This window comes from Marmota monax, unplaced genomic scaffold (assembly GCF_021218885.2).
Source record: "Marmota monax isolate L192 unplaced genomic scaffold, Marmota_monax_Labrador192_F-V1.1 WCK01_AAM20220418_F8-fsc00056, whole genome shotgun sequence".
Taxonomy (NCBI): domain Eukaryota; kingdom Metazoa; phylum Chordata; class Mammalia; order Rodentia; family Sciuridae; genus Marmota; species Marmota monax.
The window spans coordinates 7694791-7719933 of record NW_026695212.1 but is presented as its reverse complement, the minus strand read 5'-3'; the positions used below and the strand labels follow the sequence as shown (position 1 = coordinate 7719933).

At 36.0% G+C, this 25143-nt stretch overlaps 1 protein-coding gene across 1 annotated transcript in view; it reads left to right on the top strand.

The window, feature by feature from the left end:
- The first annotated feature begins 8771 nt into the window (after window positions 1-8771).
- The window catches only part of Ptprr (protein tyrosine phosphatase receptor type R), a 264907-nt gene continuing 248535 nt past the window's right edge, over window positions 8772-25143 (top strand). The window contains exon 1 of the mRNA XM_058574639.1: window positions 8772-9173. Coding sequence (XP_058430622.1) covers window positions 9116-9173 — 58 coding nt within the window. The 5' untranslated portion in view covers window positions 8772-9115. The remainder of the gene's footprint in view (window positions 9174-25143) is intronic.

The following is a 25143-nucleotide window of genomic DNA, read 5'->3' as shown; positions in this document are numbered from 1 at the left end:
AAAGGAAATAAATACCGCAGTTCCTTGTAACTTCTATTTATAAAATTTATACAATTCACTTTACAATCCTTTTTATTCAATGATATTTTAGTGTTAGTCAACTGAGTTATCCAGGGAGAAAGACAAAGAGTAACAAGGACTCTTATCCATCTGCTCCTTTTAGCCACTATTCTTAAGTCAGGCAGGACCAGATTGGAATGTATATATTTAGATAATTCTTTTTTTTAATTGTCCTTTTTAGATATACATGATGGTAGGGTGTATTTTGACATATTATACATACATGGAGTAGAACTTATTCTGATGAGGATCCTATTTTTGTGGATGTACATGAAAATCCCTGAAGTCTCATGCTCTCTGACTTTGACAAACTTATTTATTTATATTTTTAATGGGGTGGTGGCTTTACTAGCACTAGAGCTGCCATGTTGGAAATAATTTAATTTCAACTCTTCTGCACATATTTTCAAATATTTTGGAAGTTAAGTGTTATTTGAATACCTTTGCTTGCTTTCCTAAAGCAACTTACATTAACTGAGGACAAATTTTTAAAAATAAGAAGTCAACAACAGAATGCTATATACAATTCTATATAGCAATTTAAAATATGACTGTGAAAAATCTTAACTTAATGTTAAAAAACTTAATGTAAAAATACATTCCTACAGTACTAATGAGTAAAAAAAATTTCAAATACATAGTATGATCATAGTAATGTAAAAAATGTTAACAATAATTAGAAGTACATACGTGCAAAGATACCTCTATTGCCAGGATTTGAGTCAAGGTAAAATAGGTGATAGAATCCATGGGCATGTGGGTTTACATTTTGTTACTTTATTCATCTTAAGACACTTGGAGAAAAAAACTATGTTGATAGAATCCATGGGCATGTTTTACTTTTTCTCTATTGTATATTATGCAACATACATAGCCGTCATCTACAGTTATAATTAGAATATCCAACTTCAGACCAAAGAGAAATAATTTAGATGAAGAAAACTTTAGAAATATAATGACTTTTTTCCTGCTTTCTAGAAATAGGGAGGTAAATTGGACTTCTTTATCTTTTGACTATGGCTGATTTAAAAAATAGTTAATTTTAGTTTTATTTACATATTTGTGGTAGAATTTGGTCGTGAAAGGAACACATTTTCCCATCTCTGTGATCATCACTTTTGTCACAGACCTAATATAAAATACAATTTTAATTTAAATTCTGAAGTCAAATAGTGACTAGATTGCTTACTTTCCTTTCTAAAGTAGAGTACTTCCAAAATTAGAGGTTCCAGATGACTTATTTACAAAAGGGATGGTTTATATTTTCTCTCCACTTGTATCTTAACAAAGCAGTATTTGGAGTTGGTATCTACCACAGAGAATTGAATATAAAATAAATCTTAATAAAAAAAATAAAGTGAAGCTACCTTTCATTGTATCTCCCAAATCAAAGTTGTATGCTTGAGCTCTTCTAAGATACAAGTGAAATGGTTATTCTCTAGCATTGAACAATAGCTAAATCAAGTATTCTGATGCCAATTGCCAAACAGAAGACTGAGAACATAAAAATGCTTGCTAGGTATTTTTTTTTATTCTCCTTCTGTTTAGATTTCTCATCCATAATATATTGGACTTTCTTATGAGGGCAGCTCACAAGGTTTTTCTCCAAGTGTCTTAAGATGAATAAAGTAATAAAATGTAAACCCACATTTCTAAATTAATAAGGTGTTTATTTTACACCAACATGTGGGATAAAGAATAAAATTCTGATTGTTATATCAGTTAACCTCATGTAGTTACAATCCTGGTCCCTTTAATAGTTTTGCTATTCTCACAATTGTAATTTGAAATCAGTGACACCTGAATCAATGAAAAGCTTTGGTGGAGAAATATTCATTTAGTCTAATTTGATATTTTGATACCTGGATTTCCTTATACATATTTTGTATATTTACAGGATGCCAGAGATTATTTCTCATACAGGATAGATCTTCAGATTGGTAAAGATATCTATGGAATCACAATGGTCTTTGCTACAGCTGTTCCATCTGCTGGAAAGTTTTTATCTAGGTAGCTGCTTTTAGCTCCTTCCTCAGTTTCAAATCTCTGCTCAATTTTGGTTTCTCCACAAGGTTCCATCTTAAAACTCTGCAAATTCCTTGTACTCATACTCCTGCCCCCATGTCCCTGATTCCTTATACTTTGATCTATTTTTTCCCATAGCAATTACCAAGTTCTACTACATTATAGAATTTACTTATTTCTTATATGCATGATAAATGTATTTTTATTCCACCTAGAATTTAAGCTCCATGAGGGCAGGAATTTCTGTCTATTTTGTTCAGTAATATATCACAAGTATTTAAAACATTTCCTGGCTCATCACAGACACTCAATATTTATTTATTTATTTGTTCAATTATTTAAAATCAAAAGACATATCAATAAAATGTCAGTAGGTTACTCCGCTGTTTTTAGAATATATGATATAGCATATCCTACTATAACATGACTTCAAATAATATTCCCTTGTATAGTCACTGAACAAAGACATTACTGGTACCCCAGAATACATGAATTCTGATAAACAATTTAAAATTGTTGCCACTAAGCATATGACTGCTAAGTTCAGTGGTCAGGTTATAGTCAGTGGGCATTTTTAGTAGGATGTTTTATAATTCTTCTTTCCATGTTGTACAGGTATTTAACAGGAAATATTTTATTCTGAAAATGGCTCTTCAAGCTGTAGACCAACAAAATACCTCCTTCTCTACTATAGACATACAGCTGCAAGAATCAGGAAAAGGTGAAAATACAAGAAAGAGAGAAGCATAAGATTATGACTTTTAGTTTCAAGGGTTGAGCAGTTAGTGAGAGAGGCATAGAGGCCTGTATTTAAGAGATGTTATTTTAAGTCCACCTTGTAGTTATATGAGAAACTAATGTAACAGAAATGGAGTAGGACTAAATAATTTATATACCCATAACTGTATTCCCTGGATATTCTTGGTGTCAGAGTGAACAAGTTGTTCCAAAGCGGCCTCATTCAAGGAAATCCAAAAGAATAGGCAAACCTTGTAGAAAATGTATTTGAATGGCCCTAAGTAGCTAGGCTAAGCCATAATCGAGGGCTCTTGCATCTGTGTGCTGCTCAGGATGATGGATGGTGTAAGTGCAGCCTGATTAATGTCTTGGGATGGACAGAGAGCTAATGCAGGAGAGTCAGCAGATTGTAAATAAAGCTATTACCCACATCTTGGATGAATCTGACCTTTGCAGTGCCAGAGTGGATGACAATACAATGCACTGGAATCAAGAGCCAGCTCCAAGAAAAATCTGTACTTCATTTTGAAATAAAATTTTAATGATGAGCCAATAGCAGAACCTATAGGCATTTGTAGACTTTCTGTCCTTAATGTTGTGTATTTTACTACAATAGCATATTTCATATATAGAGAGAGAGAGAAAAAAAATACATCTGTTTTATTTGGGGTACCTAATTTTTGTTTCTTAGAATGTATATTGATGCATTGTTTTTATCAAATGCTTTGAATACATCAATCTTGATAAAACTCTAAGTTATAAAATATAATTGTTATTATATATTATAAAGTCAGTTTTTTGAGATGAAAACATCATTTTTATCAATTTGGAATTTATTAATATAATTTTTACTTAAAAGTTAACACCATGTTTCTGAACTCAGGAAGTCTTCAATTTCTTTCTTTTTTATAATTCATTTTTGATTAACCTGTATTAAATATACATACTAATGGGTTCAGCGTGTTATTTCAACACATCATATGTGAACTGATCAAATTCAGCCTCCTTTTATCCACCCTCTTCCCAGCACCATTCCCAACCTCTAGTTATCACTATCCTATATTCAGTTTGTCTTTTTAAACTTCCCCGTGTGACAGCAAACATGAGGTACCTGTCTCCTGTGTCTGGCTTATTTCATGTAACATGATGTCTTCCAGTTCCATCCATTTACTGCAAATGAAAGGATTTCATTATTCTTTATGACTGAATAATAGAAGTCCTATCAGTAAGCAGGAAGGCATAACAACACAGCTGATAATGACACAGTGGTAGGGGTCACCAGACCTGAGTTTGAGTGCCAGCTCCACTGTTTATTATCTGAATGACTGGTCAAATCAATGGCCTCATTGAGCTTCAGTTATCTCCTCCATAACAAAAGGAAGAATGTACCGCACAGAGCTCTTGCAAGAGTTCAATATGATAACACATATTTTGTATATTTTAGTACTTTTATTCCCCTAATTTCACTCTTTTCTTCATTGTATGCTTATACAAAAGGATAGATAGTTTCTCCTAGTTATAGTTTTTGGGGAAAAAACTAAAAAAAAATAATGGTGAATTCATATACTTGAACATAATATCTTTTCCTATGAATTTCTGGGTTACTCCTTTTCATTCTGTGTCATTCCACTCTAAATATAGCTTAATTCACAACAATTTTTAACCTTGTACAAATAAGTTACTCTCTTTTTTTCCTATTATAAAAGATATCCCTCAGACAAAAGAAATACACTTTAGGATTGTTAAAGTGGCTCTGTAAAGGATCAGGCAGAGTAAGAACATTACAAATATCAATAAGTTGTTAGCCACTCTTACCTACTGTTCTCAGACATGTTCAGAAGTTCCTCCAATCCATTTTGCTGCTTCTTGTCTCTTCCACTTGTTCACAAAAGTCCATGGCCTTTTTCTTCACGCAGATGCAGTTGGAACCTACTCATCTTGCCAGACTCAGTTCACTTGCTATTCTCCCCTAACAGTTTCTTGGCTGCTACCTATCCTCACCTCTGCTCCCTCCTTTATAGAAGAAATCATTTCTTCCATTCTATTCCATTCTACCTTAAGCATCCTGCCAGTATGTTCTCTTGGACATAAATTTACTTGCAGTCTGTCTTTCTTCATTAGATGCAAAGGCCAGGAATCTACAGCTACAAGCTGTATCTTATTCCACTGGGAACAATCTCCTATGGGTGTTACTCAAAACATAGTTTTACTGTTAGTCCAGGGTTAGCATCTCCCACTCCAGCCCTGACTTAATTCTCTAATTCTAGTGAGCTGTCTATAACTAAGTATGTGTGTGTGTGTGTGTTATGAGAAATGATAGAGACTTCTTGTAGAAATACAGCAGTTTAAAAGGGAAACCTGTTTGCCTAGAACTTCCTGGCATGCAGGAAGTACTTAATTTTTTAGTCATCCTTGCATTTAAATAATAAACACATAAATAACAATAGGAAACTCAAAAAATAAATAGATCTGATTTCTTAATTTAAAGTATACTAAGGACGGAGGATTTACACAATAATTTTCATCCATTTCTAGACCAGTTGATGTGGAGGCTCATAATGGCTACATTTATTTTGAGGGCAGTCTCTGAAAAGTTTTCCTCCTTTATAAATTCTGAAACTTACCTCCTAAGAAACAGATATTATCCATCTTCTGGGAAGGAAACAGTCATATGATATTAATATTCTACTTACATTTTAAAACATAGATGATATTCTTTGGGGCTTAGCTCTGTAGGGCAATACTAATTTGTACAGTTCTCTCATATTAATTGCCATACTTCTCTAAATTAGAAGTAGCTTTGTAAAATCCTGGTGCAGCATTTTAACGAAGCTTCTCTAAAACACCAAATCACCTCCAAAGGCATTAGATCACAGGCAAAGGAAAGCAGTATTTAGGGACTCACAGAATATTTCTGAGAATTAAGGGGTTCACATTTTTGCTAATTGGCTAATTCATTTATTGTGGCTTGACTTCATATGAATGTGATCTATTCTATTGGAAGTATGATATTAGATTGACACATCTAAGAATATGACATTTTTTTTGCCCCATTGTCTTTTTCTAGTAAATCAATAATGAATGTCCAGGCACCAAAATTATACCTCACTCAAGGTTATTTTTACCATGCCGAACTATTCTAGTATCATATCTAGTCAAACTGGAAATTGTGCTGTTAAAGATATTTTTCATGCATAGTTTAATAATTCAGCTACCTGTAGCCCTGGGCAAAGTACATACCTGGAAGTCTACTCTTTGGCAAAGTCATAGCCAATTATATTAATCAAAATTTAAATCCCCCAAAATAACTGTCATAATTATCTATGGGAAAGCAAAGTGTTCAGGACATTGCTACCTCATTGTTTCATTACCACAGTGCATTTTCTTCTTGAAAATATTCCAGGGAAGAAGAAACTAAGGTAAATATATCCGTTAAAAGGGGACTTGTAGTTATTGCTCCCCAATTCTCAGCCTTGCAAAAACTCTGGCACCAGATGTTATGTGAGAAAAGAATTATTCCTCTAAACCCTAAGCACGGCTAAATACATTATCTCAAAGATCTATTTAATAAGATTTCAAATAGCTATGTTAACCACCAGTATTGAAATTTATCCCCCAGTTGCTTTCCATCCATTCATTTTTTAATTTTTTTTAAAGAGAGAGAGAGAGAGAGAGAGAGAGAGAGAGAGAGAGAGAGAATTTTTTTTAATATTTATTTTTTAGTTTTCGGTGGACACGACATCTTTATTTTATGTTTATGTGGTGCTGAGGATCGAACCCAGGGCTGCATGCATGCCAGGCCAGCGCACTACCGCTTGAGCCACATCCCCAGCCCCCATCCATTCATTTTAGAACATATATGAGACATTGTTCTAGGCAGTTGGGCTATATCAAAGAATAAAGTTGTCAAGAATCTCTGCCATTGTAGAGGTCAAATTCCATTGCTGAAGGAAAGGTTAGGAAAACAGACAATAAACAACAGGCTTAATAAAAAATTCTTTTTTTTTAAGAGAGAGGGAGACAGAGAGAGAGAAAAAGAGAGAGAGAGAGAGAATTTTTTTAATATTTATTTTTTAGTTTCTGCGGACACAACATCTTTGTTTGTATGTGATGCTGAGGATCAAACCCGGGCGCATACATGCCAGGCAAGCACGCTACCTCTTGAGCCACATCCCCAGCCGCCCCCCCCCAAAAAAAATTATTTTAATAAATTAGAAAGTGATATAATAACTGGGAACAGGGGAAAAGCGAACCTAGAATAAGGGAAGAGGTTGTGATTTAGTGTGGTTTGGAATGAAAGGGCAGTTCCACCAAAATGGAGACCACCACAACCATGGGGAGAAGAACAGGAGTAACGAAAGTGAGGCTGCATATGTCTCTATTTTCAGGTGAGAAGACCCTTCAAAGTTTTAAAAACAAATCTCATTATCCCTTTCTCCCACCTGTTGGGAGTACAATTTCTGGACTTGTCTCTGAGTGCTAGAGATAAAATAAATTATAAACGAGATAAACAATACTGCCTGAGCTCTCAGGTCCTATGAGACCCTGCCTAATTTAAGCTCTGGTGGGTAGTCTGTTTCCCATTAGTTCTCCCAATTCTCAAGAGGATGCAGGAAGAAAGCACTAAATGAGGTATGCAACCCAATTCCTTGAGCATTATTAGTAACCAAGTAAATTAGTAATTTGACTAGAACAATCTCATTCAATTTATATTAATGCAAAATGCAGACATTCTTCAAGAGCCTTCAGCTGTGTTGTAAGACACACCAAGGCATACTGCAGATAAATGAACTATCTGAAGGAAAAACATATGACAATGCTAAATAAGTGCTGTGAAATAGAACGATCACTCTAATCTGGAGTTACGCCAGGGCTTTCTGGAAAAGTGAGAGCAAGGTTAGGCCTTGCTAAGCTCCAGGGTGGTGGTGGTAATGCAAAAGTGGAGGCGATCTGGGAAGAGGCAGCAGCATGGTGAAGACACAGAAGAAGAATCAGTGGTCCAGGGATGGTTTCAGCAAAGGAGTCTGGTTGAGAGACTTCCTGGCTAGACTAATTAATACTAGACTAACAATGATCTCCACACCCAAAAGACTTTTGGGGGTTGAGGAGGTAAAAACACCTATGTTATGCCTAAGACACAGAACTGAATCTGAGGAACCCAGTTAAGGGAAATAGTTCTGTTAGCTTTCACCTCAAAAAGTAAAACGGAGACTAAAAATAAACACTTCCAAAACCTCAAAAGGTGCCTTCTTTTGCTTCGATTAAAACAATATATTCCACTAGCTAAAAGTATGGCCTCACTTCTTTCTGTCATGATGGTTATAGACTTTGGACTTGAGTATACAGCAAGATAATATATATATATATATATATATATATATATATATATATATGTAGGGATGGGACTGGAGATAAGGAACAGAGAAACGAACAGGGTAGCTAGCTATTCGGTAAGAAAAGGGCACCCCCAGCAAATACAGTTACTGCTCACACCAAGCCAACTGCCTGTGGGAACCCCTCCCTGAGCAGCCCAGAATGCTAGGCTTGCCTATATTCCTGTAATTGAGTCCTGGGAAGCTGGTAAATCTGCAAACACATATTCTCACTAATAAACTCAGTCAACGCGTAAACCCAGATTTGGGAGAGGAATAGGGTAGGGCGGGTCGCACGCTTGACACTTCCTTTGGCTCCCTCCTCTGGTTCTCTGGCCATGCCCCCATCTAGTCCCTCTCTATCTCACCCCAACTCCAGGAGTGGACGGAATCTGGGTCCCTAATTATTGCCTCAAGAGGCCCCCCGCGGTGGGGACTGTCCCCTTCGCAGCCATCACTAAACCCGGAGGCGTGGAATTTCAATTTGAAACTCCCGTGGCGCGTGAGGGCCGGCGCTGGGCATGCTCAGTAGCCGCGGCGCGTCTGGGCTGCTGCTAGCTCTGCACTGGCTGCTGCGCTGCCTCCTCTGGGCTGGCGCGGGAGTCCACACGACTGTCACCGCCGCGGCTGCGGGGCTTCCAGCAGGCCAAACGTTCGGCGCCTCTGAGCGACTCGCCCCCGGCCCGCTCTGGTCCCCCTCAGCTGCCACCTCCTACTCTTCTTCCTCTCCCCATCTCTTTGGGAGGTGAAGCTGGTGCTTGTTTCTGCCGGCGCCACAGACCGCTCTGCAAACCTCAGACCAGGACCCTGAGAAGAAATCCTGGAGACCATAGGACCCTTGGCGGTGGCTCTTTATAATAGCACTCTGCCCGTAGTGGGGTCGTGGCGGAGTTTCTCCTCCACCTCTCAATGCAAACACTATGCGGAGAGCAGTTGGCTTCCCTGCGCTGTGCCTGCTTCTTAATCTTCACGCTGCAGGTAAGGGGTTTCCGGGTGTAGAGCTGGAGCTGTGGATGAAATGGAAACTGCACATGCTTAAGGACTCTAGGAAAAGCTTGCCTTGCAAAGACAGCCTTAGAAAGGCAAAGCAAGACAGTTTCTGACAGGCAAGGGGCGAGGAAATACACCTGTTGGCAGACTGAAGCTGAAAACTCAAGCCAAAATCGGCTCATAATGTCTCTTTACCTTATAGGAATAATAGTGAACATTTTAAAATATGAATACAGATTTGCTTCCCTTTCCTCTCTCCATCTAGACTCCCTGCTTCTGCTTCTAGGCTATGCGCTTGACTGCCAATTTTTCGGGAGGGAGACCAGGCATCCTGCTGGATGTAACCTTTTCTACTGCAGAGGCTACATGCATAAGGTCTCTTGGTTTAGCAAGCGCTCACAGGTATGCACTGGCTGTAACCTGATGGACCACATCTCCGCCCCAAAGATCGAAATACATGGTTCACATTAATGATGCTGCTCCAGGCTCCTTTGGCCCCTGCACTTGTCACTCGAATTTTCTAAACCAATAAGAGGAAGGAAAGGTTTCAAATAGGAGCCTCTCTTCTCTTTCAGCACCATGGTCAGCGTCCGCTGGCAGGCAATAAAAACCCAACCACAGTTTCAAAGCTGACCACCCCAAGGGAAGGTACTGTCCCTGGGACAGGTTGATGAGGTCTAGCCAATAGTGACAGCGAGACTGCTCCCCAATATAAATAGATGAGACATCATAACCAATATCAAGTATGGAAGCAAGCTTTAGGAAGTATGGAAGTTTTATATTCAATGTCACTGCATGCCTTGTTTTCTGAATACATACCACCTCTGTGTAGTGCAGAGACTAGTTGGACTGAATCCTTTATGATTTTTTACACATACACATGAGCCAAAATAAAATATGGCAGAGAGATTTTAGGAACCCTACTGCGACAGCAGTTGTCCATGCCATAGTCCTGTAGCAACCAAAGACTAGTCATTTTCCCTGAGTATGTTTCACATCCAATCACACATATTCAGTCTTTTCTCCAGCTAACATTTACTGAGTGTATACTGTGTTCCAAATATAATGGCTGTGAAACTATAATCTTTTTGATAGCTCTTAAAAATAGTGGATTTTTTTCTATGTATACAGTAATGGGAGCAAAATACAGTACTTTTTTATTCTAGCTATTTTAATGTATTGTGAATCTTTTGAACAAGTGATGTATAGGAGCATTAAAGCTATAATTAAGTATGCATGTTAATTGTTATAATTGCAATGTTATATTGTGAAGTTTTTTATCTTTTGAAAATCAGAAAAAACTATGACTTAATTATTAAATTATTTGCAAACAACTGTAATGAAGTCTATCATTATCATATATATTCTTTAATGTTGAAATATGGGATGAAAACAATTACTTAACAATAACACTAATACAAGAGTTTCAATTTTTATCAAGTTTAGTAATGAATTAGCTGATCAAAAATATCAGTGCAGTTATTTTTGAAACTAACATATAAACAAATTTTAAAAATTACATTTAATATACCTGAAGTAATTATAGCTTATAAGTTAAGAAACTAGATTACGCATGTAGAAAACATTTCCAATTTATTGTACATGAATATTTGGAGTGAGGAAATAGAGAACTTTTGTTCATCAAAAGAGAAACCTAGAAATCTGTAGCCCTAGATTATACTTGGAGCCCTGCCAAAGGGTGTTTTACCAAAGCCAAGTCAACCAATCTCTATTTTGATTTCTTAATTTGGAAAAAGAAAGATTAAAAGAATAAGATTATTTGACCAATTTGAATTTAATAAGGCAATGTAATTAAGGGCTGTTTTTTTAAAGATATCAGTTTCAATATGTTGTATAGAAATTAATTGTATTCATATTTATTATTGTGCTTTAGATAGGTGTTTTAGCACAGCAGATTGCAAGTTTAATATTGCAGTTACTTGCCAGTTTCATTTTGGATGCATTTTAATTTTAAACAGTAATTTGTGGGTCACAAGCTGTCATCAGATTAAAATTCATCACAGTTATCTAATATTATTGTCAGGATGTTTCATCAGAACTCAAAAAAAAAAAACCCACAGATTTGTTGATCTAACCCCCCATAGATTTAGGTAATAAGAAAATTAGTGGGTAAGACTACAAAGATTAAAGAGTCACTGACTTTCTACTTGTTGAATGTCTATTTCCTTGACAGAGGCTGTTATCTCAGGATGGGGTGAACTTCATAAAGAATGGAAATGAATTCCATACATTCAGGCCTTTTGACTAAAAATCTAATTGATTCATTCTGGTTATGCCCAGGTTACTAGCAATTATTTTACTCTGGCAGAACTGATGACATTTTAGAATGCTTTAGGAATGGGGGGGGGAATGGCTGGCAGGATGTAAGTGTTCTTTTTAAGCTCTATTAGGGACTATTTCCTCTGATAGAGCCATGCCCCAAATGATAAGGCAACAAATTCTTTTTAACTTGAGTTCTAATTATTTAGTTACAGTGGGTGTGACACTGTGAAGGAGGAAGTAAAAGAATTCTGATCTTGATGCTGACTCAGTAGGAAGAAGTACTGTGATCTGGTTGCAATATCTATGGGAATACAAAGGACTGGGTTACAATGTTGTGTAATTGACATTGCTGTGAAGATAACCTTAAGGAATTGCTGAGAGTGGAGCTCCCTAGAGAATCTGGCCTCTGTATTTTCATGGATCTCCTTAACAAGCAAGTTATGGTTAATGTCCATTTACTTGTTTTACAGGTAAGAAAGCTAAGATCCAGAATAGTAAAGTACCAGTTGACTGCATAGTCAGAAAGAAAACCCAGTGTATACTGTATAAAATAATGCACTAATTCTAATAGGTGATGCCACCATTGAGTTGATAGGGGTCAAATCCTTTTTACTTGACTTTCCTTATCCTTTACTGCTTCTGAGAACCACTGTGATATATAAACTCCAGTTAAAAAGACCACATCAGGAATATGCAAGAAGACAACTAAGTTACCTCAATAACAGGGATGGTAGAGAAATAATTTCAATGAAGATCCACAGATAGCTTATGTTCTTCAGTGTTTCTTCTCTTATTTATTTATTTATTTATTTATTTATTTTTTTGAGGAGAGAATATGACTGATAGGGTAGTGTTTTAGTTGCAAAGGAGTGAATTTCTTGGGATATCTTAAAATTTCTCTTGCGAAAACTTACTTTTTCTTAATGAATGTTTTGGTAAGAAAAATCAAGAAATTGATTTTAACCATTACTTTTTCCTTAAGCATGGGAAAGATTATTTCACATTTCCCAATTCCGTTACTGTCGTCTTATCTGAATGGAACAAAGTCGACCTGAGTGTGTCTCTTGGAGCTGTCTCTTCATCTAAGAGAAATGTTCAGTGACTTTCTGTAGCCTCGGGAAGGAGAGATTCTATGGTGGGGCTAAGAGAATCCAGGAACTGAAGCACCACACTCAAAAGAAAGATTGGAATGTAACTAGTTGGATTCAGTTCAACTAGTCTCTGCAAAACACTCCTAGTCTACTTAGCCAATTCCAGAATGGACTTTAAAATAGAGTTCATCTTAAGATGTCTCTTAGAACTCCATAATCAGTTTTTCTGTACAAAAGCCACTTCCAACAGTACTTACAATGGCCAAAGATATGCTAGATTCTATATGGCCATTGCCTTTTAGATAGTCATCTCACATGACTTTCCTGGTTTATTTCTCTCCAACCATATTGGCCTTTTGTTTTCTATTCCTAGAAGGTACTAGGCACTCACCCATCTCATATGTTTTACTTTCTTTCTTTCTTTTTTTGACTGAAACACAATCTTTAGTTATCTTCATGGCTTTTCCTTAACAATTTTAGGTCTTTATTCAAATGTTCTCTTTTTAGTGGGGCCCTCAGTTGTTCTTCTATTTCATATTCCATCTCCCCTGCCACACACATGCACAAAAGGAACTGTGGTTCTCCTTCCCTGCTTAACGTTTTTCCCAGAGGTCTTTCGCCACTTACCTTACAATATGTTTTACTTATCTGTTTTTATTATTGTGTTTTTCTCTTTCTGCATGAAAATATAAGTTTGAGGGCACAAATTTTTGTCTATTTTACTTTTTGCTGTATCTATTAGAGATCTTGCTTTGCCTAGTACTTGGGGCAGTGCCCGGCATAAACCTATTGAAGACTAAATGAATATGTTGAAAAAAATAGACAATACAGTGCTATTTCTGGTCTCTCCATTTTGCATTTAATTTCTTCTTGGCAACCATGCAAAATGCTCTTAGTCAACTCAGCCACTTCCAGAATGGACTTGAATAGAATTCATTTGTCCAAAACTCATGGTACTCCATAGGAGTCTCACTTGCCCAGAGGACATAACATCTCTGGTAGATTGCTACCATTGTTAACTGAAGGACAACAAGGACAGACTTTCATGAGATCAAAACTACTGATCAACTCAATGACAGAGCACTTCAAACTGATCATCAGATGTCATAGGATCTGTCATAGTAGCTACGTGCTGTGAACGGATTCATACAGCTAATTTGCAAACGGAAAGTTAAAGTCACTGGGACAAACCTGTCTGCTTCTTTGGCACTTGAGAAGCATAGGAAAATGTATATTAGAGATCACATCTTTCTAGTATCTTTAAGTCTATTTGTTATATTGGATATTACCCCCTGCCTAGCACCTGGTAAGAATCATGGGGTACATTATCCATATTTCTCCTCTCCTCTTTGTTTCTTTCCTACTTCTCTACCAAGTCCAGTCCTTATTCTATCATCCTGTTGTTGAAAACGACTATTTCAACAGTAATGAATATTTACAGCATTTATCTAATTTGATCTCTTTACAAATTTTGAAAATTCACTTGATTCCTTTGGATAGCTACTACTTACTTCTTTGCTTCCCTATTATTGCTTCATCTATTTCTCAGTTTGTAATTTTAGGTGTTTCTCTGAATATTATTTAAAGGTTGGCATTTTCTAGAGATTACTTTTGTTGTTGTTTCCTATATATATAATCTCCCTGGATAATTATAATCAGATCTACATATCAAAGATTCCAAAACCCATACTTCCTTCTAAGATTTCTCTCCTGAACTTCAGTCACATATTTAGTTATCTAGGAATCACTGGATATTCCAAAAGAATCTTATATCCAACTGTTCATACTCAGAACATTTACACCACAGATGCTCTTAATTTTATCTTCCCTGTTGTTGTGAATAACACCAGAATACCCTCATAATCACTGAAGCCTGAAAATAATTCACCCTAAACCCTTCCACTGTTACTTTCATCCAAAAGGTCACCAAGGTCTTATTTCTCATCAAGCCTTCTCCACTCTCTACATCCATGTCGCTGCCTTAGGACAGGTACTTATTTCTCCTATAGTATCTTATAATAACCTCCTGTCAAACCCATCTTTCATAATAATTCCTGAGGTAAAACTCTAAAAATATAGCCAATCATATTCTCTCTTCATAAATTTTTTAATACAGCTATACCCTTTTTCTTTTCCTTAAAATAAATTCCAAACACATTAGTGTGACAAAGTCTTTCCTAATCAGGCCTTTCTAATTCCATTCTTATTCCTCTCCTCATGTCCTCCATTACACACTACTATTGTTTAATACCAATTTAAAAAAATTTTTTTAGTTACAGATGGATACAATACCTGTATTTCACTTATTTATTTGTACGTGGTACTGAGGATTGAACCTAGTGTCTCACACGTGCTAGGCAAGCACTTTATCATGAGCTACAATCCCCGCCCTAATACTAAATAATTTTTATTTGCTATGTCTCGTATCCTTTTTAGTACTGTTTCATTTATCTTAAATACCACACTCTGCTTCTTTTGCTATATAACTCTTAGACCAGCTTCAAATCTTAATCAGACCTTCCCTACTTTGAGAATCCTTCTAAGCTACCCATCTCATTTAAGAAACTTTCCAATAGTTTTCTTTTAAGCCAGATATAATCTACTATCAATGTACTTAACCTGTATATTTATGGTTTTGTTTTTTTTGAGAACAATAACAGAATTGTAACTTTATGTCTGTACTCCTATTCATTAGTACTGTCCTTGTTAGCTAGTTTGCCATCAATAACTGTTCATGAATAAATAAATACATTCATGATATATTTGGAAAAATAAACTATGAATAAATTAAATTATGGATTACATCTCATCTCCGTGAGTATAAAGAGAAACATTGACTTTACTACTGTACCCTCAATCCAATTTACATTTATTCATTACAAAGCAATGGAGATGGGACAGGAAAGCTTTCATTTGAACATACATTATAAGATTGTGTTCCATAAGCATGGTGCTATTTGTGGTGTAACTGTGTGTTGAACTCATCCTAGATGAATAGATGTTCTTCCATGACTTTCTAGAACCATTTTACAATGGGAATTTGGTTAATTGTTTGTTTGTTTGTTTTAAAGAGATCAAGGTATTAATAAGCAACATAGCATAAAAGTTGCACATTAAGCAATAAACTAGGACTAATCCTGATTACTGATTGATTATCATCTATCTTGATGTGTATGAGCCATTTCATCTTCAAAATCAGGAAGGAGTGAGCCACTGGCTTCAATAAATCAAGACCCAAAATAATCCAACTGTCTTTTGCTCCCTCAAACAAAACTCAAATGATCACAAAAAATGTCTGAGTATTTGGATGATTGTACACTTTCTCTTTCTCTCATTTTATCTGTAAACTGTATTTCTAGAACCATAAAGTTTCTGGATCCCCCATATTTTTCTTGTGGGGAATATAATTATACCTGAAGAGTAGAGATTGCTTTATGAATTATAAGATGCCATTTCTTCCGAGAAAATGAGATCACAGATCAAAAACTCATCCATTGTCATCATATTAACTATAACATTGCTGTTATATTTCATGGTAAGTTTATTATTAAATCTTTAAAAAGCTGATTTTTGAAGTCAAATTCAAAAGACAGAGAAAGCCAGTTTTCCCTTTAGAAGGAGATTTTGAAAGATCTTCAAAGCACTCAGAAACACTGACACACTTAGAGTGCCATTTATGTTTCCCAACATAAAGGATTTTAATAGTTGTAAAAAAGAAAGATTTAGTGGTAAATTATTATTTTAAGATCAAATTTCCTAATGCTTATATACTATATAATGTGACTATAAGTGTCTATAATTGCAATGATTTTTGCAAAAAAAAAGACAATTAGCAGATTTATATTGTAAACATTTTTACTCATAATAACTAGCTAGATTTTCTTCATAACAAATCTCATTTGATTTCAATGTATTAAGATGATGATATCCATTTAAAATGCAGCTGCATGAACCAACAACAAAGCAAAACTAATTGTTTGCATTAAGCAACAGCTTAGATCAATATGTTTAGTTGCACTGAAGCAAATACCAAGTTCAGTGGGAACATGATTTTTCTCTCCTAGTTCAGATTTAAAGCATTTTCTGATTTAAATTAGAAGAATGGCCTAAGCAGCCCCAAACTACTGGTTCTTTGGGACAGAGTATTTAATGAGCACAGAGTAAAAGCCACTCATAATGATTCACTGACCTAAACAACAAGACTTTATGGCTATTTCACCATAGTAATGATCCAATTCTTGATGAAGACTATAGAGAAAATTAATTAATATGCTTATGTGCAGAATCAGCTCTCACCACCAGGTAGGTGACTTTTACCTACTTGGGAAAGATGCTCAGTATGGAGAATGCCAAATCTAATATTGTGTTGAGTCAGATTGAAAGATCACTGATCCAATAATATAAAGGGATGGTTTTCAATTTTTAGCAACTTATTTTGCCTTCTTGGTTCAAAATAAGTCCTTCCTTCCTTTTTATCCAGTTGTCCCTGGAAGAAAATGAAATAGTTTAAACAGAGAAGTAAAAAGAGCATTGAATTAAGTGGCAAATACCATTTTTTAGATAACCTTCAGCTGAATACTTTAGTAGTTAAGAGGTAAATGGGATAATGAATGTAAACTTTCCCTGTCCTAATAAATACCACATAAATGTTAGATAATGTGGAGGAGATGTTGGAGGATAAATGGTTAACTGGTATCTTGGAGTACTTTCTCATTCTTTTTGTGTTTGAGCTGCACATATGATAGATACTGGATTCCAGCTGTTCTTAATTGGGCCTTATCTGCATAGTTTTCATCTGCTGTAGGCCTGCGCCTGGCTACATGTGCAGGTTTGTAGTGGCTTGTGAAGCTCTAAAACATCTACCTATCCCCCAGATATTTCTCTCAATGCCTTACCTAAAGTTCCATCTAACCATGGGCCCAACATTTTGTTTTCAGCAAGCCCCTATTTAAATGAATTCTGATTACACATTTCTCTTGGGGTTTCCTGATGATGAACTGCAATATGTAGCATGTACATATTTGTGGTATATTAATACCACAAATCAGAAATATCTAGTTCCTACTGAATTTCCTTATTTATTATGTAAGCCCATATTTGTGCTAGACACCATCTCCCTAATTGGTCCCTCTAGGGGGATCCACAAAGGGTGAGAAGTTCAGGCAGGTGGCCAGGGCTTTTGCTAATAGCTGTATGGGCCTCCCCTCTGTTGTCTGCTGCTCTGGCAATCTTTTTTCTCTACTGACCAACAGACACTCTCCTGTTTATCATTCATAGCCCATGGAATTTCTAGACCACTGGGCTCCAGGTCTAAGTGGAAGGCTGCCAATGTTTCTACAGACACTGGAATGTCTGTTTGATTGTAAAGGAATAGTAGGAAAGATTAGAGATGGGAAGAACACATATATGGGATGGCCAAAGACAGACTCAAATGCTTACCTAGCACCTAGGCTACTTAGCCACACCTGATCTTCCAGATCTCTTCTCTCTGCTGATTTTATCTCATGTGTCTGGATTATCTACAGATCCAGTCTGGCTCACTTGGAGACCTGAAGTCCACCAGAAAACTCAGAATTCAATTGTGGAAACATTACTGTAGTCTTTTACTTCTCTATACAAGTCCAAGGACACAGGCAACGATTTCAGTGCCTCTGTACATTCCATGATAGTTAAAAAGCACACTACCGTGCTACTCATGGTTGGTCATGAGCCTGGTCTCCTTAGGCATGGCTCTTGAAATCCTTGGGTACCTCTTTATTTTCAAAGCATCAGGGTTTCTCATCAGATGTCCTCTAGTTACTTTTGAGAGTTGTCTTTCCTCTGATTGGAAATGCCTAAGATTAAGAGTGCTTTAATTATAAATTTTTATAATGCTGTTCACAACTTCTAAATTTGAGCATATATTGAAAATATATATATATATATATATATATATATATATATATATATATATATATATATATATATAAATGTAAGAACAGGATCTCCCCTCAAGGTAAACATTAGATTTCATAGAAAAGAGACAAATACATTTCTTTATAAGAAAGGAAGGGGAAAACAAAGGAATATTTCCTAAATCCCTATGATGTCCCAGATTTTCTTATAAGGAATCATCTCACCCTTTAGGATAGAAAGTATGTTTTGAAATGACATGATCATGCTTCCAAAACTGCAAAAATAGACCTTAACACATGTAGCACAATAAAAAAACACTTAGGCTCTAAAATCTGACTACCTGGGTTTGAATTCTATCATCTGCCATTTTCTATTTAAATTCTTTGTGCCTCCCTTTTTTTTCTCTGTAAAATAGTTTTAACACTATAGTAACTACCTCACCAGGTGGTATGAGGATTTAAAAAAGCTAATGCGTAAGGTCCCACAGCATGAATCCTGGAACACTGAATATATTCAATAACTGGTAGTTATAAGACTTCTCTTGCTAATGCATGTGAAAACTTCCATTGGTCCCATATTTCAGCTCTCAAATGTGAAAAAGAAAATAATGAGAAATAAAAGGAAAGAAAAAAATGAGAAGGTGCAAAGAACCACATACACAAAAGTACACTTGAATATTGGGCTATTTTAAAAATCATTCTAAAGCCTTCTTTTGTGAAGATTCCTCCCATGAAAATCAAATTGGTTTGCTTCCATGTAAAAAAATATTAATAGAAGTTTTGTCTTATAAATTTTAAAATGCTCATAATTAACAAGCTTGTGTTGAAGGGACTAAATGCTCCTTTCAAAACTTAAGTGTACAAACTGCTTGATCTCATTTATATGTGTAATCAAAAAAAAAAAAAAAGATCTCACAGAAGCAGATAGTAGACTGGTGGTTACTAGAGGCTGAGGGAATCACAGGGAAGGGGAAGGGAGGAGATGCTGGTGAAAGGATATATAATTACAGTATATAGAAGGGTTTTTTTTTAAGTCCAGAATGGACAAGTATACAGAGACATAAAGTATATAAATTATTGCCTGGGGCTTGGTTGTAGGGAGTCGGGGAGAGGAAATGGAGACTGACTGCTAGTGGTTATGAAATTTCTTTTTTGAGAGATGAAAATGAAAATGCTCTAAAATTGATTATAGGAGTGGTTGCACAACTCTTGCACAAATTTTAAAAAAGTGCTATATGTATATATACACACAATGGAATATAACTCAGTCATAAAGAAGAATGAAATTATGGCATTTGCTCGTAAATGAATGGAACTGGAGAATATCATGCTAAGTGAAATAAGCCAGTCCCAAAAAAGGCCAAATGTTCTCTCTGATATGTTCATGCTAACCCACAAAAAGGGAGGGTAGGGAAGTGTAGAATAGAAGTTCATTTGCATTAGACAAGGGGGAATGAAGGAAACAGAGAAAAAATAGACTCCTAATTGGAATTGGTTGCACTCCATGTATGTATAATATGTCAAAATTCACCCTACTGTCGTGTATATCTAAAAACAAAACAAAAAAGAAAACCATTGGATAAAAAACACCTGAAGTATGGCAAAGAAAACCATCCTTTCTCCACCAGAAGCACTGCAATGGGGATGGCACTTCTGGCAAAGTATCTGTCAGTCTCAGTGCTATGACAGGATATGAGGACAAGCAGCAGCATCACTCCTGCCACCCATTCCACAGACCATATGAAGTTTCAACACCCAACAGAACGGGGTACACCCCACTTCTGATGCTGAGCTTCACTCTTAGAGAAATGCGTATTTCTAAAAATGGAAATCCTACCACAGATTTGCATGGAGGGAGCCTGATTGAAAGAGACTTTGCTTACCTTCCCACTTTGCTTTGTCCCTTTGATTGGGGGCTTTGAGGGGTTCTTATGCCCTGACAGGAAGAGACAGTTCAGATTGAGTGAGAGGTATTCCTTTATCTCATAAAGTGACACTTTACTTAAGGAGAAGAACCAACATTATAGGTTCATCATTAAGCAGATTCATTCTAGAGAAAAATGTATGAGAAAGCTGAGGATCTGGAAAGTGATCCTCCATGCCTACGTATGCCTTGATAACTGTGTGCTATCCTGGTCGGCATATTACAGTCTAAAGATATTGTCCATGTATCTTGGGTATATATATGACAGGGAAGGATTTGCACTTCATGAAGTCAGAGAGTTCCCATACATGAAACCTGGGAATCTGACATTCCTGAGTCTGCTGTGAATCGCTAGTGGGTGTATAGCCAATGCTCAGGTCTACCCTGTGCCTGAAACAAAGGTACTCTGGTCCCCCATCCCTCACCCTACAGCATCAGCTCTCAATGCTGGCAATATTCCTTCCTGCTCATAATGTCTTAAAGTTTTCCCTCCATAGCTGTGTTCTCAGATTCTGCCTCTGAATCCAACTCTTTCCTCTTCATTCCCTATTAAGCATATAACTTCTGCTTCCCATTGTGGGAGAGATCTCTTCTCAACTACACTGATCAACTCCACATAAAAATAGCTATTAATTATTTGCCCATTCCCCATTAAACTTCCAGTTTTCAAAAGAATCATTAGATAGCAGTGCCTTAGTCTAGTGTCATTAATTTTAAATAGTGGATGAAGAAACCAGGGCAGGGTAGAAAAGAAGTGTTGGCCTGAAAAGTCTACCAAGTGCCCCTCCAATCTCACAAAAAAAAAGAGAGCAGGAGTGGGACCTCAAGAGGTCACTGTGAACTCCCTTCCTCACTCCATCCTAATGTATAGGCATTGATTCTCTGTAGAATCATTGTTAAGACAATATTTTAATTTTTTATATATTCTAGTGTCTAGTTTGTTGTGTTTAATGTAATTCTTATTTTGCTATGAGAATTACTCTTAAAACAGATACTTGGTCATGAAATTGGAGCCAACTTTCCAAGAAATCTGGAGAACAATGGAGAGAGTTTTCAATCCCTATAACTATTTACAACTAATTATATTTTATCTATTTACATAATGAATAGTATATAAAAATTAGACTTTCCAAGTATACTACTTCATTACTCAGGACAATTTCTATGATTCCCATTAAGTTTCAATATTTCAGCTTTCTGGCCATATGAGCTTTCTATACTTCTGCATTTCCCCAGAGGGCATATCTTTATTCTTGATGAAGGCCCTCTTTTAGCAGCTATATAGAATTTAGCACACAGGTGTCTTCATTCCTGTCCTCCAAGCACCCTTGGATTTAGTTCTTCCAAAATAGAGGGGTGTGGGTGGGCTTCTGACTACTTCTCTCTGTGCTGACATACATCCCACTTCTGCCATCAGACTCTGAGGCCATTCCTTCTTTATGACTTATGTCTAGTCACATTGTCCCAAAGGGTGCTGCTCTAATTGCATTATGTCCCACTCTGTAATAGATATTTATCAAATGAAAAATAACTTTGTTAAAACTGGGCAAAAATCAGGGAACATAAAACCCTTCCACTGCCATTTTAGCACATAACACACAATGGATTGTCCCTGAAGTGCCTGTCAATTCCATGATTCCCAAATAGAATTTGTACAGATCAACTTTCACTGGATGAGGTAACAGGAAGTAAGGGCCATCCAGAGTGTTTGCCCTGGGCTGGGAGAGGGAGTAGAAACTGCTTCTTCCAATGGAATTTTTGAGGAAATATGAAGGAGTGTTTATTGTATCAAAGAACGTGAAAACAAAACAAAACAAAAAAACTTTACAAGGTACCTTAATTAAAACAATTTCTTATTCTTATAGGTTTCAGATCCTCTCCAAAAAAATAAAAATACAGGATAATAGAAATGGCTCTATGAACATAGACTAATTATTTTGCTGCTGGCTTCTTTATTTTTCACTGTAGATATATTGGACATATCACTGGTCAAATATGTGGAGCGTTTTGTATTAATGAATATCACAGGGCTGGGGATGTAGCTCAGTGGTAGATCACTTGTCTAGCATGAACAAGGCCCTGGGTTCAACCCCCAGTACCCATAAAGAAGAGGAAAAAAAGGAAAGAGAGAGTGGGAGTTGGGTGGGGGAGCACACCAGCCAAGCAGGAGGGGAAGGGAAGAAAAGGATGCCACAGCACTTCCTGGTGAGCTTATGTTTTCACAGCACAGTGATCAGAGCCTGTAGACTGGATCTCAAGAAAACCAGGCCTGGAAAGATGTATTCTTTCAATTATGAGTATATTCAAGTCTCTTTGGGGGCCTTTGGGAGCTTACAATTTTGATAAATGCAATCTTATCATCTTATAGACATCCTGCTTTATTGTTTAATCTTTATGACAAAATAGCTGGCTTAAGGATGAATATTTTCATTATTTTGTTTATTTGATGTCAAGATATAAAACAAATGTGTGCACATACGATTATAGATATACATATGCTGTTAAAATATAACTAAGACATGCAAACTGAATTCTGTTAAGCTGATTTTATAAGTATACATAGCCGTAATGTAGTCTTTCAAAGTATTGGTGTAATTTCCACTAAGGTTACTAGGAGTAAGCAAATGTTATGCTTTGGGAGGTTTTCCTAATAAGCCTTGACTTGCCATATTATGGGAAGACTATAGGGTTTCAAGAGGCTTCAGTGTTATTATTGTGTGTATTTTTAACTGGAGATTAATATTTTGGTGACCTCTTGGGTTACCATTACCAATATAATTAAGAAACAAGTAGAAAATAGTTTTAATAGTAGCCTTTTTACATCAAAAGATATCACCCCTGAAATCCCTGCTTCTGGGATTCTCAAAGGCCCTTTTTATTGTATTTATAGAAAAATTTATCTCCATAAAAAATCAAGACCGTGCAAAATCTGCCGAATTAGATTGAGGCTTTTATTTTACACTAATTTTCTGATGAGAAAACTCAGATTCATTTGAATAAGTAGACCTGCACAAGTTCACACAGATGGGAAGAAGGGAATTGAGAGTATTAAATTCGAATCTATGTTCCTTAACACTTAATTTTTTTCTCTTATTAAAAAAAGAGTTTTGTCCTTTCTAAATACTATCAATAAGTATAAGCATTTTTCCCCACATAAAGCTTTCATTGGTACTCATTGTTTTTAATCTTCCTGAAAGATATTTACAGATAAAACTGGAGCAATTTCTTATGCAGAAATTCTCAAGGGAAGCCTCCAATATTTTCCATTTCTCTCTCCTTTCTGGAAAAGAGAATGTTAGCAATGCTTTAAAAAAGATGATCAAACAACAAAATTGACTTCTTTTGAATGCTCACTTTTTCAAAAATCTTTAGACACCACTGATTGATGCTTTTGTTCCTTTTATAGTTAGTGACATTGATTTAAAGCCTGCAGTGCAAGGATTTATGCTGAGAGGGTGTATATAAGGCCATTCTAACTTGTGCTTCTAGAAATAACCACCATTGAATTTGAAATAATGAATCATAATGTACTTAACAGTGTAATTTTATACATGTCTTTTTTTCTTTCTTAAATATCTCTTCAGAGAGGTTATTAGAGTCATATCCAGAATAAAGTTTCAGTTGTGTAATTTTATGACCATAAAAATTCACTGGTTATTCTCATGTAAATGTTGCTCCTATGATTAAAAAGTACTCTTAGTTTAAATGCAGATGAGTTATCTTTGAGGAGCCATTTACTCTCAATCTGTGAGAGACACTCCTGTCCTTCACAGATTGGGAAAACTGTTACTGAACACTCAGTCAGATAAAGAGTCCTACCACACATCTTAAATTCACTTCCTGATGCTTTCCAAGAACCCTTTCAATTCCTCTCTATCCTTCTGAAATCTCTACTTTCCCCTCTTTCTTGTAAGATAATTTCATCCCCTTTTCTACAAACTAGAAACCATCAGAAGGTAACTTCTACCACCAAATTTATTAACATCCCTACTCTCCTCTATCCCTGACACACTTTACAATGAAAGAAATACCTTATTCCAATCCAAAACTCATCTCTCTGCTTTGGAGTATATCTCTTCCTGTCTTCCAGAAAGCTTAAACTACTGCTTATTCCACCTGTTTCTATATCTTTAATAATCCCTCCTGGACTAGGTCCTTTACCTTAGAGATTAAGTGTCCTAAAATTTCTCCTATCTTGAAACAAACAAAAACAAAGGCAAGTCCCCAAACCCCTTATTCCTGACAATATTGTTACTCTCTTATTACATCCAAACTTAAAAGATTTGTCCACTTGTTTTTTTTTTAACTTTATCTCTCATTCCTCAATCCAATTAAATCTAGCTTTTCTCCCTCCCCACATACTGAAGCTATTGTCTATAATTTCATCAATGATTTTCTCAGTGATAAAGACTTATATTGAGTGAGGAGAAAAGATTATTTTGATATAGTTTTGAGAGAAAAAAGGCAGCTTACAAAACTTAATATAACTATGGACTTTTTTGGTGGATAGTTCCAGGAATTTTAACACACATATAGACTCTTGCAACCACCACCCAGTAAAGATACACAATAGTTCCAGCACTCCCAAAAATTTCTTTATGCTCTCTCTCTCCTTCCCCAGACCCTAAACTCTAATAACCATTGGCCTTTTATCACTAGTTTTTAAAAAATCTTTTTGAGAATGATATATAAATGGAAAATACAGTTAGTTTTGGAAACTGTCTCCTTTCAATCAGCCTAATGCTTTTCAGATTCATCCAAGTCTC